The sequence below is a fragment of the Macaca mulatta genome, chromosome 4 (assembly GCF_049350105.2).
Source record: "Macaca mulatta isolate MMU2019108-1 chromosome 4, T2T-MMU8v2.0, whole genome shotgun sequence".
Lineage (NCBI taxonomy): Eukaryota > Metazoa > Chordata > Mammalia > Primates > Cercopithecidae > Macaca > Macaca mulatta.
In genome coordinates this window covers 84,004,083-84,020,921 of record NC_133409.1, presented here as the reverse complement: position 1 = coordinate 84,020,921, position 16,839 = coordinate 84,004,083, and the positions used below count along the sequence as shown (strand labels likewise).

Genomic DNA, 16,839 nt, shown 5'->3' with positions numbered 1-16,839 from the left:
TAGTTGACAATCTAGGGAATATCTAAAATTTTATTTGACTTAAAATTTTAAAGCCACCAATATTTTTGAAATTTCATAATGTTATGCTAAGAAAGCTGAGATTTACAAAAGAGGATAACTAATACTCGTGAGTATAGGAAATTGTAGGTTCATGTAATATGCATCTGTGTCCGAACTCCAAAAGAACTAGAAAAGCAACTAACCAATAATGAAACTAGAGAAGTATTTTCAGATGATAAGATGAGTGAACATTTAACTAAATTATTGTTATAAAAATAATAGTGGAGGGTGGCATTATGTGAAATGGGAAATTCTTTGTATCAGTTACTTGGTTAGAAAGCTGAAAACTTTCTAAGGTTTTATTAGATAGACGACAGTGGACAAATGATGTTTGTCAGTGGTTTGGCTGGTAGAGTTACACATCTGAAAATCCTAGCTATTTTGCCAATTTATATATAAAAAAAGTAAAATCTAAGCGAACAAATGCATGATAGGTACTAATTATGGACCAGATATAGAAAAGTGACAGTCATTCACTGCAAAGTACTATCTGCAGATGTGTCTTGTTTAGCCAAAAGATTATTTGCAAATGATTTTAAATTTGAAACACTTTGGCCAGGTACAGTGGCTCACGCCTGTAATCCCAGCACTTTGGGAGGCCGAGGCGGGTGGATCACTAGGTCAAGAAATCGAGACCATCCTGGCCAACATGGTGAAACCCCGTCTATACTAAATATACAAAAAGTAGCCAAGCGTGGTGGCGGGCGCCTGTAGCCCCAGCTACCCGGGAGGCTGAGGCAGGAGAATTGCTTGAACCCGGGAGGCACAGGTTTCAGTGAGCCGAGATTGTGCCACTGCACTCCAGCCTGGTGACAGAGCAAGACTCCATCTTAAATAAATAGGCCGGTCGCGGGTGGCTTACGCCTGTAATTCCAGCACTTGGGGAGGCCCAGGCGGGCAGATCAAGAGATCGAGACCATCCTTGCTAACTCGGTGAAACCCTGTCTACTAAAAATACAAAAAATTAGCCGGGCGTGGTGGCGGCGCTTGTAGTCCCAGCTACTCAGGAGGCTGAGGCAAGAGAATGGTATGAACCCGGGAGGCGGAGCTTGCAGTGAGCCGAGATTGCGCCACTGCACTCCAGCCTGGGCGACAGATTGAGGCTCCGTCTAAACAACAACAACAAAAAAAAAATAAAAAAAATAAAAAATATAAATAAATAAATAGATAGATAGATAGATAGATAGATAGATAGATAAATAAATATTTAAACACTTTAAGCAGGTCAACAGGCATTCTAGTTTTGACACTCTTCCATCCTTCCCTACCCAGGTCCCCAGCAGGCCCTCTACTAGTCCTGGTGGTGCCTTACTAGAAACTCAACTAAAGCACCTGCTTTGGGAACATGCAGCCCCAAGGCACACAGCTGTTGGAAAAGCAGGATTGGGGTTGTGGCCCCTCCTTTCTACTGTGCCTTGACATTTTGTGAGATTTAAAAATTGTACACACTTGCGTAGAAATTCTTACTACGGCCCTGTACATTATCATGTTTCACATTGATCTGACCTGCTTGGCCCCTAAAGTCTTTCATTATTGACACCGAAATAGAATTAGACTCCATCTTTAGGACATTGTCATAAGCATAGTCTAATGTAAAGAAATGTAATTGGCCAGTAGGTGGTTTAGTTTGGAAAGAATACTGAATTACTTGACTTTTTCCTTTCCTAACACAAACATCAGGACTATACATAATTTAATGGTGAGAGGCAAATTAACTCCATATGAGGAAATATGGCAAAGAGGTTATGCTGATGGGACCTTTGTTAGCATATTTAGTTAGAACACAGTAAATAATACCTGCTAAATCAATGCCATTTAAAAAATACTTAATTTATATACAAAGAATTATTTTAAAGATAATTTGATAGTTTTCCTTTTCTTTGAGAAAAATAAGTTGGATACTTATCTAGGAGAGTATGGAAGACATATTTTGTTATTGATTACTCCTAGGTTTGAGACAGTGAGGAAAAAGAACTGATTTCACATCTTCTTTTGCCTCTGCTCTTCCTTATTGGTGATCATTGTTATATGATAGTGCAATGGGATAAGTGTCAATAAACCATCTAATCAATGCATTTTGTGACATCCTGTGCTTACATGTGTCTTCTGGAGGCTTGTCTGCATTATCTCATAGGCTGTGTTCAGTGAATACAAAATGTCTAAACACTGTGCGTATATGACCTAATCTATCAGAAGGTATTAGTTAAATTAAAATTCATATTAAATGGAGTACAGACGAAAGTGTTGGAATGTGTTATTCAGATGAGATTTTACTGTCTTCTCCTTTCTTGGGAGCATTTTAAAAGGTGCAAAGATGTGTTTTTAAATCTCCAAAGATAATTCTGAGCATGGTTTCATCCTACCAGGGGTAGTGCAAAACACTAATCAGTGCTTCCCTTAAGCCTACCTTTACCTATTAATTTATCTTGGATCCCTAGATTTTGCTCTTTTAGCTTTGTCTCTATAATATGGCATGTTATCTTTATAATGAGAGGATGAGATCCATTACAGTAAAAGATGTGTGCTATTAATGAGTTTCCAGCCAGCTATCAAGGTATCATCAAATGTGGTTTATCTTGGTGAATGAAAGCTTGAATGGAAAATTAAGCTCCCATACTGACTGGAGAAGTTCAGTGGATCATTTTGTTCTTTAATGTTACACTTCACTGAACACACTTCACAGAGCAGTGAATCATGCTTAAAACAAGCTGCCTTTACTTTAACGGCAGCAGATAATGCAGCAGAGGTGAATAATAAGTGTTAGCAATCTTAACTTTCTCTTGCAGTACTCTCCCAGGTGCCTGATGGACAATTTACAAAGTACATGTGCTATTTTATAGATTGGAACGTGGGATCCAGCCAGTGGCCTGAATATGACAGAAAGTCAAAAGGGAAAGCCGGCAAACATCACAGATTCCTTATCCAATCGTTCTTTGATTGTTACCACCATTTTGGTAAGTATTTGCTTTTCTGTTATTTTTAGATCTATGTAGTGCATAGAAAAGGACATGATAATTGGAACAGTAATGAAGAGAATGTAATGTATTTTACAGTTATTTAGCAATTACTGTACAACAGATGAGTCAATGTTAATTTAGTCACAGTTTTGTTAGTCTTTAATGATCTAAATTGTATTAATGTTTGGGCTGTTTATGTTGATTAATAATACAGCTTAATATATTACTGGAAATATTTTCAGTTTTACAAAATTAGTTACTATTGAAGAATTGTCAATGTCAAGACTTGAAAAATACATGAAGCTCTATAAATATAGTTAAGTGATGAGCCAAAAGTGAACTTTACTTCTGCTTTTATTTTCCGCAAATATATTTCATGGGGTATGGCACTTATTTTTCAGAATTTTTTCTCATTATAATTATATTTTAACCTTCTTTTCCATTTTATCGTTCTCATCTTGGAAAATCAATTTTACTTTATGAATTTCCCTAATGTAACCAAATGACAAGTGCTTTTTAAAGCCAGAAATATTTTCACCACTGACAGACTTAAATTAATATGGTAAGGCTAGATGTTTATACCCTCTTATATTTATATATTTTAATTACATCACACAGTAATGTTCACTTTTGCCCACGATGCCATTTGCAAAAGGGAATTTTAATTTAGGATAAGCAAATAGCTCTTATATTATTTAATCAATACTTTTCACCTACAGAATAAGCTTATCAATGCCCATTCTTATTAATCCCCAGGTAGTCAGTAAAAATATGAGAGTAATATCTAGAACAAACTACCGTAAACATTTAGCATTTATATAATTTCTAAATTTTATTTATGGTGGGAAATCAATCTAAGAGGAATATATATTCTTACCCCTTTAGTAGCAACCAGGAATGTCAGCAAAGCTGATAATCATGAAGTGACAGTGATGGAAGTCATAAAGTTTTTAACCACTCTGTGGCTAAGAACCTCAGTGGATACTTGCTCTCTCTGTCACATCCAAATGTCTAAGACACTCTTTTACTTAATTTTATGTCTTCTTCTCTTTTCAAAGATAACACCCATACTCACCAACCTAGCCCTCTTCTTCGGTCAAAATGTTCTCACAGTGCAATTACACATCCTTTTTCTGGTCTACATGCCACTGTGTTCTGGATCTCATTACCTCCTGTTGGGACTATTACAATAGCCATGTAACTATTTATTCTGCCTATGGCCTTCCTCTTTTGCAGTGCACCCAAGTCCCACCATAAAAATCTAATTCTGTTCCAGGCAGATGATGACTGCTTGAACCAGGACAACATCAACAATAACAAACAGCAATGACAATCTAATCCTGTCGTTTCTCTACTTCCTTGTTATACAAACTGTTAGAGAATCCTTATTGGCCATTAAAGAGCCAATAAATTTAAATTTTTATGTATAGGGTCTTCTATGGTCTTGCTCTCTCTCACCTTTTTATCTTCACTTCCCACTATTTTCTTTCAGGAATCCTGTGTTTTAATTGAACTGGAAAAACCAGTTAGTCTGCTATGTAGTTGTGTGAATGCTCTTCCCTTTCTCTGCCATATGCTTATCTAAATTTATGAGATATAATATTCATCAGTAATATATGATTTAATATTAATATTATCCTGTTCTTATTTCATGTGTGCATTATTTTCCCAATATCACTAAACATTCCTTGGAGGAATAGAATTAGATTATGTCTTCTCTTTCTACACCATATGTACCTCTGCAATGATCATAGGATCAATAATTCTGGGTAGAAAACATCTGTAGACTTCAGTAATCTGGTCCCTACACTCCTTTCTATCATCTCCCTGATATAGCCAAACTCCCCAAAACATCACTTATTTGATGGCTCCAAATCGCTCTATTCTTCTTCTTCTTCTCCTTCTTCTCCTCCTCCTTCTTTGACGGAGTCTCGCTCTGTTGCGAGGCTGGAGTGCAGTCGCGCGATCTTGACTCACTGCAACCTCCGTCTCCGGGTTCAAGCAATTCTCCTGCCTCAGCCTCCCGAGTAGCTGGGACTACAAGCACCCACCAACATGCCCAGCTAGTTTTTGCATTTTTAGTAGAGATGGGGTTTCACCATGTTTGCCAGGATGGTCTCGATCTCTTGACCTAATGATCTGCCCGCCTTGGTCTCCCAAAGTGTTCAGATCACAGGCGTGAGCCACTGCACCCAGCCTGCTCAATTCTTCTTTTGTTCTGCAGTAAAAATCTTATTCATCAGTAAAAATCCTATTCATCTTCTTGGGTCCATCTCAAATGCTACCCACTCCATGAAAATCGTTGACAGCTCCATTAAGTTGTCTGTGTCTTGCGGAGAAGGAGGAAGTTTGTATACTTTATGTACCAGAATACTCCATCATGGCATTACCATTTTTTAATTAAGAAAACTATGTATGTTTGTGTCTCCACTTGACATAAGCTGTACAAGGTCTATAATCAAATTTTACACTTTCTGATTTCTCAATGTTGGAGAAAAGTGCCTTGGGTATAGCAAGCACTCAATAAACATTTGTCAAATTAAATTAAATAAATGATATTTAATTAAATGGGAAATTAGAGGAAGTACAGAACTTTCAAATGACTATATTTAATTATTTTTCAAGTGTGCAGGTTATTAAAATTATCTAGTACAGATAAAGCAGGTGATTTATTTATATTTTATATTAAAGCAGGTACCCATATAATTTCTCAATCTTGCTTCAGTATGCAGTGTTATTTTTTGAGAAGTATTCAGATATTGTTTCTCAATCATAACCAAGTTTATATCTCTCTATGAAGAAATGGTATCTAATTTTGTCTTCATATCAGAGTTAGTTCTAAAGCTTATCACATACCCCATACCATTTGAAATAGTATTTCCAGACTTTGAATCTTGGACACTTTCATTTTTTTTAAAGTTTCACAGGTAACACAAATCTATAACCATGATTAAGAACTACAGCTCAGATTATTACTCCATATAAATAAGATGTAAGATCAACTATGGAAGATGCACTAAGCTCACATTTCAATAAACAAGTTATTTACATTTTAGAGTATGCCACACTACTTGTTTCTAAAAGATCCTAATTTTCCTAAAAGGATAAAATAAGGCACTTTATTTTTATACCTTTCAGTTTAAAAAAAATTCTTTTTTCTAAATACTCTGACTTCAATGTATCCATAGTTAAGTAAAGAATAGATTTGAAAAGATTATGTACCTTATTTATGTAAGCTTATGCTTGACATAATTTACTGGTATTTTATTTATAGTTTTGGAGAAATTATCTTTTGATTGATGTTATGATTATTTTGTCCTTTTCTCTTGGAATATCTTAGAGGAAATTCTGGCCACATTATGAATAATGACATTTCTTCCATATCCCTATTATGGGAAGGAGATACAAGGAGATGTTAACTTGTGCTTCTTGTTCAACATTTTTATTATGGGTCTTTAAAAAATGATGAGGTATTCTGAAATTCAGCACTATCCACAAGCTAGTTATAATCAGCTCTATTTCTCATGAATTTTATTCATTCGTTTATTTAATTTTATTCATTCTTTTATTTGATGAATATGTATTGAATAATAATGATATACCAAGCACTGTATTTAAAGCTAACAAAATAGACATGATCTCTTCCCTTATTGAACTTAGAAAATAGCAGGAATTCATATGGAGAGTTTTACACACACACACAAAGACATACAAGTTATAATTAAGATATAAGAGAAAAGTAAATGGTATGGTGCCTTAATATACAGGGTAATTTTGAGTTATACTAGAGGTCAAGAGTGGAAGGGCAAGTCAGGTTAGAACTCACAGTAGAAGAATAGGCAGCTGAGACCTAGAGTTTGAGGAGAAATTAACAAGGTGATTTCCCTTTCTTCACCTTGTTAGAATATTCCTTGGGAATATTCTAGGCAAAGAGAACAGCATATGCAAGCACCCTAAAGCAGGAAAGGGCTTGGAAAATTTTGCAGAATTGAAAGACCATTATGACTGGTGCTAATGCCTCGATCTGCTTCTCAACTACATCCAATATAAATGTATGAATATGGTCCATTACGAAAAATCCTAGCAGACATATATTACATGCCTACTGTGTCCCAGACATAGTTTAAAACACTCTCCATGGATTTATTCATTTACTTGTAATAATAAACTTTTGAAGTAGATACCATTACTTATTTATAGTATTATATCTTTCTTTTTTTTTTAAGTTAGAAAGCTGATGTTTGTATAATCTAAGTAATTTACTCATGGCCATACAACTAGAAGGTGGAGTAGCTGTATGGTTTTGACCAGTCTGTTTGTCCAACCTGAGCAGCTGATACTATAAAATGAAAATTCTAGTGGTCAAATATGGAAAAGGCTAACACTTATAGTTTATGATCAAAACAGCATCTTGATTGATAATTGTTTACCTAAAGCAGTGTTTCTCATCCAGAAGTCCCACATATGCTAGAACCTTGTGATGCCCTTAGAGATGTGCCCCCGAACATCTAAGCATTTTCTCTACAGAGAACATATTTAGGCTTGCATGAATATGTTGAGTTTCTAGTCTCTGTGCTCCCCTTATTTAGTGCTTAGTTTTCTTTTAACCACTTTATAATCTCAGATTCTCCTGGGCGATCAAGACAATATAGGAACTTACCTCATTTTTTCTCTTAAGAATTGCAATGTTTACACATGTTTTTACTCCACTTTAATAACATGACCTAGACCCAGTACATTGTATGGGTATAGCACATAATTGTATTATGCAGTAAATTTACATAAAAAGCATTAAACATTTATTTTATGTATTTAATTATTTTTTACTTTTGAATTAAAATTTATGATATAAATTTGGAGATTTATGAATCGTCATCTACAGTCTATGCCTAAAGCTCAGCTCTATTTATGCCCTAATTTTAATATTGTTTGTGATTCTCCATATTGCCTCTCTCGTCTTTGAATTCCAAGTTCAGTTGCTGTTAAAATTCTCTGTTTTTTTGTGTTTATCATTATTAATGGAACTAAAACTATTATCTTTCAAATTATACTTTCATTTATGATGATTTTATTTGTTGTATAGAGGTTGTTAAAATGTGAATTCCTAATTGCCAAAAATAATAACAAAAAATACAATTTTTTGGGCAGGTCGTAAGAGATTTTAAAGTATAACATGTGCCAAACCTTCAGTTTGTAACCTGGTCTTCTTGTTACTGCTGCTGTTAGCTAGGGGAAGTATCAGGGGACTAAGTATTATTTTATTTATTTGTTTGTTTGTTTATTTCTATGGGTTTGGGGGGAACAGGTGATGTTTGTTTACATGAGCAAGTTCTGTGTTATTTTTTTTTAGATGGAGTCTCGCTCTGTTGCCCAGGCTGGAGTGCGGTGGCATGATCTCGGCTCACTGCAACCTCCACCTCCTGGGTTCAAGTGATTCTCCTGACTCAGCCCCCCGAGTAGCTGGGATCATGCCTGGCTAATTTTTTGTATTTTTGTAGAGATGGTGTTTCACCATGTTGGTCAGGCTGGTCTTGAACTCCTGACCTCTGGTGATCTGCCCACCTCGGCCTCCCAAAGTGCTGGGATTACAGGCATGAGCCACTGTGCCCAGCCATGAGTTAATTCTTTAGTGGTGATTTGTGAGATTTTGGTGCAGTCATCACCCAAGCAGTATATACCATACTCAATTTTGCAGTCTTTTATCCCTCACACCCTTCCCACACTTTCCCCCAAGTTCCCAAATTCCATTGTATCATTCTTAGGTCTTTGCATCCTCATCGCTTAGCTCCCACTTATGAATGACAATGTACAATGTTTGGTTTTCTATTCCTGAGTTACTTAACTTAGAATAATGGTCTCCAATTATTCAAGTTAATGTAGGAAATGCCTACTTTTTCCTCTAAATTCTTGGTTTTCAATAGACATTTTTCACTCCTGTCTGAATATGTTGAGTGTTTCTCACTGCGCTGTTCCTATATAATAATTAATTTTTGTCCATTAGAAGATTAGTAGCATTTAAATACTACTGCACATGTTCCTCCTTTTGTTGACTAGTAACACTTTAGCATACAAATCACTATGCTTTTGGTTACTTTTTCAGAAAAGCATTTTCTCTCAAGGAGATTCCTTCTCCCCAGTGGCTCAGTGAATTTAACAAATGTGCTTGCTTCTGAAAACTTAGTCTTATTTTTTATTTTCACAGCACTTTGTGGAGGGTATTACAGTATCCAGTTTACTTGCTTAAGCTTGTAAAGCTTTTGTGTCACAGCCCACAGATATGGAAGGCTTACTGGGAAGCAAATTTCCAATGACAATCGAAAAGTACACAGTACAAAAGAGAGAAGTGACCGAATTATCCCCTAAGTGGTTCTGTGGCTTCTTCTATAATATCAACAAAAGCATCTTTTTTCTAAGGCTTCAAAACTGCCACTGCAATAAGTTTACCCTCTGATTCTTGTCTTTCCATTGTCATAGAAGGACTGTCAAGCACGTAGTTTGTAGAGAGTTGCGTAGCATTTGGGCTTAGAAACCCAGAAACTGCAGCCTCACAAAGAGGAAAAATATTTTCCTTCTCAGCTGTCTTAATCACATGTTAAAATGCGAGATGAGAGTGACTCATTCAAACTCAAGTCTTCTCCAACCCCATTCCTACAATCAGCTTGTTCAGACAACCACACTTTTTCTCGCCATATTTTTTCTTCTATTTCAGGGATTGTGCTGGTACTACATTTCTCTCTTTCATTCTTGCTCTGCTAACTCAGTGTGTTTTATTTCAAATGTATTTTATTTCTCATATTCTCAGAGACTTCCACAAAGCTAGTCAAATATAAAACTATTGATGGTGGTAGAGAAAGAAGAAAGTCATGAGTTTTGATGTAAAATTAGGTATAATTTTGAAAATCCTAGGGTCTTAATTTCTAAAACCTTGTAAGTGATCAGAACCTCGTTTTTTACTTCATATACACATATTTTTTCCTTTGTCCTTTATTAAATCTGATTTAAATTAACTACCATGATGAAGAATTACAAGCAGTTTCATTTTGCCTTTATATTATTTTTTATTCCAAACATTATTGTCAATATTATAAAATTGACAATTTTATAATTGTCAATACTAAAATGGTTGAAGACTATTTTATTATGATCAGTATATTAAGTTTTGTATAAAAGAATGAATAGAAAAATCTGAATTTTGAATTCAGCTCAGCCACTAGCAAACTACATGGAAATGAAATATTTTTGCCTTCACATTCTCATTTTTTAGAAAGATGTTATCACAATAGAACCATATACACTTATATAATCTGAAATTCAGCTAAAACCTTGAAATGAGATTCAGATGTAAATTTGCAATTACTTACTGGACATATAGCCACTTGGACGTATAGTATCATGCTCCACATGCATCAATCCTCTTTCTTTGATTCAGGACTCACAGTGCTGATTCTGCCTATATTTTCAATAGCTGTTTATGATTCCAGTACCTTTCTATTCATCCCAGCCAGAGGTGTGTTTTCTTAGATTCCTCAGTCCCTTTCAAACCCATATTCACAATTCAAGTACCTAAAGGAGAACGAGTAGAGTATTCTAAGAAAGTTCAACAGAGAAGTAATCAAGAGCATTTTGAACAAATGAGATATGATTTGTTCATGGGTACTACTGGATGGGTGATTATTTTTAGAGTCTGCTTTGAGAGGCACTGTACTTATAGGAAAGAGGAAAGAGATGGCAACATTGAAAATTAAATATGAGGCTTCTTGGGGATGCATTAGATAGGGCAAAAACTATTGAGGAATGTGGACAAAAACTTAAAGGTTAAAAGCCTAGAAGCAGGGATGATAGCACTGCCACAGAGTGTGATGGGGATGGTGGGAAAGGGGATGATGGATACTCATGTATGGATGGAGATGTTGGCGATGACTTTTGAGCAGTCAAATCTTGATTATTTATGTAAGGGTCTAATAAATTAGATTCAGAGATGAAATGCTGTTTGGAGATTAGCTAATAGGTACAGTCTGCTTTCCCATTAAGCCTTTTACTGGAACCACAATAAAATGGTACATGTGATTGATTCAAACTTCAGTTTTTTTTCCTTACTATATTTCCCTTGTGAATTAAACTACCCACAGTTTTAATGACCAAAATAGAAATATCAGCAGATAGATAGTAACAACCAACTGAAGGAATTTAATAGCGTATCAATTTTTTAAATGACTTTTTTTCTTAATACAAGCATGAATGATAATCACGATGCCGAATCCTCCCTTAAGACATATTACTCTGACATCAGTAAATTCCTTTGTTGAAACATTGGTGAACAGCACAACTAGCAAAACTCACCTTTTTTTTTTCTTGAAAGTTGAGTTCAACTATATTACACAGTCATTATTTCCGTAAGATTCACTACAATTTCCAGTAATTAAATAATACTTTTCAGGGAGAAAGAAGTTATTCTCATCTTCCCAAATCCCAGTAGGTTTTCTATAGTTACAGAATAAAATCAGAAAGTTTTCTTAGAATTATAACTATGGCCAACAAGACTTAGATTTTTGTACATTTTGAAATTCACTAAAGTTATGTTTCTGAAATGAGGTAAATACAGTTTGTAGAAACTAAGTATATGAATATACTTGCATGTTTTATGAAAGATTTATGTGTGTGTATGTATGAAAATCACTCCTGACAAAGATTGCAGAAGAAAGTAGAAAAGAAGAAAGTAAAAGAATTTTTCTAGATTGCCTCAGAATGTACTTGAATTTTGTTTAAAAAAGTAAATAATAAGCATGGTTTATTAAAAAATCTTACTAGGATAAACTATTGCTCTACAAGCTTGGTGTACTATTTGTTTTTGCTTTAAAATATAGCCCCACATTGGATTAAAAAGAAACAAAAAACAAGATAAATCTTTCTGCTATCTTCAGAAGAACCATTTCACATGTAATGACACCCATAGACTCAAAATAAAAGGATGGAGAAAAATCTGTCACACAGGTGGAAAACAAAAAAAGGACAGGGATTGCTATTTTTGTATTAGATAAAAAAATAAAATAGACTTTAAAGCAACAATAGTACAAAATTACAAAGAATGGCATTATATAATGATAAAGGGTTAAATTCAACAAGAAGATTTACTACTCTAAATACATATTTATTCAAGATTGGAACTCCCACATTCATAAAACCCTACTTCTAGACCCAAGAAAAGTGTTTAACAGCAACACAATAATAGTGAATGACTTCAACACACCACTGACAGAATTAGACAGACCATTGAGGCAGAAAACAAAGAAATTCTGGACTTAAATTTGGCACTTGACCAATTGGACCTAATAGACAGTTACAGAATCTTCCATCCAAAAACCGCAGAATATACATTCTTCTCATCTACACACAGAACATACTCTAAGATTGACCACGATCTTCATCATAAAGCAAGTCTCAATAAGTTTTAAAAAACTGAAATCACACCAAGCATCTTCTCAAAGCACAGTAGAATAGAAATAGAAAGCAACACCAAGAGCAACTCTCAAAACCACACAAATACATAGAAACTAAACAACCTGCTCTTCAGTGATTTTTGTGCAAACAATGAAATTAAGGGAGAAATTTAAAGAAATCTTTGAAACAGGAAAATAGACAGTGTACCAAAACCTCTGGAATGTGTGAAAAGCAGTGATAAGAAGAAAGTTTATGGTGCTAAATGCCTACATCAAGAAGATAGAAATATCTCAAATTAACAACCTAATCTCAACCTAAAGGAACTAGAAAAACAAGAACAAACTAAATCCAGAGCTAGCATAAAAAAGAAATAACTATAATCAGAGCAAAACTAAATGAATTGAGACCCAGAAAACAAACAAAGAATCGATGAAATGAAAAGTTAGGTCTTTGAAAGGATAACAACATTGATATACTGCTAGCTAGATTAACAAAGAATGAAAAGAGAGAAGATCCAACTAAGCACAACTGAACACAGCAAATGTGACATTACAACTGATTCCACAGAAATACAAAAGATCCTGAGACTACTATAAACATCACGATGGACATGAACTAGAAAATCTAGAGAAACTGAGTAAATTTCTAGAAACACACAACCTTCCAAGATTAAACCAGGACAAAACAGAAATCCTGAACAGACTAAAAATGAGCAAAGGAATTGAATCATTATTGCTAATCAACCCAAAAAGCTGTGGACCAGATGGACTCACAACTGAATTCTATTATATGCACAAAGAAGAGTTGGTACAGGTCCTACTGAGACTATTCCAAAAACTCGAGGTAGAAGGACCCTTCCCTAACTCATTCTATAAAGCAGCAGCATCCTGATATCAAAATCTGGCAAAGATACAACAAAGAAGAAAACTATAGGCCAATATTCTTGATGAACATGGACACAAAACTTCTCAACAAAATATGACCAAACCAAATCCAGCAGCACATCAAAACATTAGTTTACCACGATCAAGTAGGCTTTATTCCTGGGATACAAGGATAGTTCAACATATGCAAATAAATAAATGTGATTCACCACATAAACATAATTAAGAGAAAACCATATGGTCATCTGAATAGATGCAGAAATGCATTCAGTGAAATACAACATCATTTCATAATAAATATATTCAACAAACCAGGCATTGAAGGAATAACCATCAATGCTAAACCCACAGCCAACATCATACTGAATGGGGAAAGGTTGGAAGCATGGCCCTTAAGAACTGGAACAAGGTCGGGCACGGTGGCTCACGCCTGTAATCCCATCACTTTGGGAGGCCGAGGCGGGAGGATCACAAGGTCAGGAGATCGAGACCATCCTGGCGATCATGGTGAAACTCCATCTCTACTAAAAATACAAAATATTAGCTGGGCCTGGTGGTGGGTGCCTGTAGTCCCAGCTACTCGGGAGGCTGAGGCAGGAGAATGGTGTGAACCCCGGGGGCGGCGGAGCTTGCAGTGAGCGGAGATAGCGCCACTGCACTCCAGCCTGGGTGACAGAGTGAGACTCTGTCTCAAAAAAAAAAAAAAAAAAACTGAAACAAGACAAGGATATTCACTCTCACCTGTTCTATTCAACATTGTACTTGAAGTTCTAGTCAGAGCATTCAGGCAACAGAAAGAAATAAAGGCATCCAAATAGGAAAAGAGGAAGTAAAATTATTTCTCTTCACTGAATTTATGATTCTATACCTAAAAAGCCCTAAAGATTCCTCCAAGGACTCATAGACCTGATAAATGACTTCAGCAAAATCTCAGAATACAAAATTAACATACAAAAATCAGTTGCATTTTTATACATCAATAACATTCAGACTGAAACCCAAATCAGGAATGCAATCCCATTTACAATAGCCTTAAAAATTATAAAGAACCTAGGAATACACCTAACTGAAAAATGTGAAATGTCTTCATGAGGAGCACTAAAGACAAAACAACAACAACAACAACAACAAAAATCACACTGAAAAATGACACAAACAAATGGAAAAGCATTCCATGCTCATTCCATGCTCCTGAGTTGGACGAATCAATATCATTATATTGTGCATACCGCCCAAAGCAATCTATAGATTCAACACTAATCCTGTAAAATTACCAATGTAATTTTTCATAGAATCTGAAAAAGAAACTATTCTAAAATTCATATTGAAATGAAAAAGAGGCTGAATATCTAAGGCAACCCTATGCAAAAAGAGAAAAGCCAGAGGCATCACACTACCTGACTTCAAATAATACTACAAGGCTACAGTAACCAAAACAGCATGGGAATGGTATAAAAATAGACACATAAACCAGTGGAAGAGAATAGAAAACTCAGAAATAAGGCTACACTCCTATAACCAACTGATCGTTGAGAAAATTGACAAAAACAAATAATGGGGAAAGGATACCTTATTCAATGAATGGTTCTGGGAAACTGGCTAACCATATGCACAAGAATGAAACTGGACTGCTACTCTATACAAAAATTAACTGAAGATATATCAAGGAAATTAAATTTAAGGCCACAAACTGTAAAAATCCTGGGAGAAAACCTAGGAAACACTTTTCTAGACACTGACGAAAAATTTATGACTAAGTCCTCAAAAGCAACTGTAGCAAAACCAAAAATTGACAAGTGCGACCTACTTAAAGAGGTTCTGCATGAAAAAGTTATTTGTAAAGTATGCATCCAACAAAGGATTAATATCCAGAATCTAAAAGGAACTTAACAAGAAAAGGAAATATCCCCATTAAAAAGTGGGCAAAGAACATGAAATGGCACTTCTCAATAAGAAGACATACAAGAGGCCAACAAGCATATGAACAAACGCTCAGTGTCACTAATCATCAAAGAAATTCAAACCAAAACCACAGCAAGATGCCATCTCACAACAGTCAGTCAGAATGGCTATTATATTAAACACACACACACACACACACACACACACACACACAAACACACACACACACACACATGCTGGTGAGGTAGGGGAAAAAAGGGAATGCTTACATTGTTGGTGGGAATGCAAATTAGTTTAGCCCCCATAGAAAGCAGTTTGGAGATTTCGCAAAGAACTAAAAATAGAATTGCCATTTGACTCAGCAATTTAACACAGAAACAGAAAACCAACTACTGTATGTTCTCACTTTTAAGTGGGAGCTAAACATTGGTACACATGGAAACAAGATGGGAACAATAGATACTGGACATTCCAAAGAGGGAGGGAGAAAAAGAGAAAGAAAGAAAGGCTTGAAAACCTCCTATTGGATACCACATTCTTGGTTGACAGGGACATGAGAAGCCCAAACCTCGGCATCACTCAGTATATCCATGTAACAAACCTGCACATGTAACCCCTGAATCTAAAATAAAAAATAATTTAAAAATAAAACACATGGCCTAGATTATGATAGTTATTCCTTTTCTATATAGAAAGTTCAGTTGAAAGTGATTTTTTAATAGTATCTTGACGTATAAAAATAGGATTTGTTTTCCAGACAAGAAAACATGTATGAACCCATTTGGAGATACTTATCACCAGTAGTTTTTGATTTTCACAAACCAGTCATCTCCTGTATTGCCTTTTCTTGAAAACATTGAGTTGTACTGATGGTAGCTTTGAGGCTTCTTCACTTGTTCTTCCTGGTATTCTCACTTCTAATTTTGATAACCTGTGGTGCACCATGGCTTCTGACATGAACACTAATTAGGGATGGCAGAATTCAGACTTGAAGAGCCACAATGAGTAGGAGGAAATTGGAAGATGGACTCAGACAATGACAGGAAGGTTCTTAGCTTTACAGAAGTAAAAGTACATTTATTGGAATGACAGATATTGAAAAAGAAATAAAATAATACGATCCTGTCAGTGGAATATCAATCAACTGTTATTTTATGGTTATCTATTACGTATTGTTCTTGTTGGTCATTTCTTGTGACTGTGAATTGGAGCTTAGTTTTTGGCATGTCCAATTCAATTTCTGCATATTTTTCCTGTAGCATTTGGGGTAGTATGAGTTATTGATATGCAATGAAAATACTAGTAGTTAAGCTTATTGCCAACTAATATTCTTAAATATATGACCCTTTCCCATTTTTGACATCAGAGTTTTGCTATGTATATTTATAAAACTTAAAAAATTTATCTGAGAACAAAATAACTGAAGACTATTTAGAATGCCTAAGATATAGTTTAGATCAGTGGTGGTATTTATTAAAATAATTGAAATCACAAGCTTGGTATCATCTGTAGGCTCTGGAAATATAAGAAGTTATCAATTTTTATAAATGTTCATGATACTAGATTCTCATTAAATCTCATCAGGTTAAAAATACAGT

The 16,839-nt window shown here is 35.1% G+C and overlaps 1 protein-coding gene across 3 annotated transcripts in view; it reads left to right on the top strand.

Moving 5' to 3' along the window:
- Positions 1 to 16,839, top strand: part of GRIK2 (glutamate ionotropic receptor kainate type subunit 2) — a 699,047-nt gene that overhangs the window by 436,174 nt on the left and 246,034 nt on the right. For all 3 annotated transcript variants that reach the window (XM_015136997.3, XM_078001239.1, XM_015136995.3), the window contains one exon: positions 2,901 to 3,014. In XM_015136997.3, coding sequence (XP_014992483.1) covers positions 2,901 to 3,014 — 114 coding nt within the window. The remainder of the gene's footprint in view (positions 1 to 2,900; positions 3,015 to 16,839) is intronic.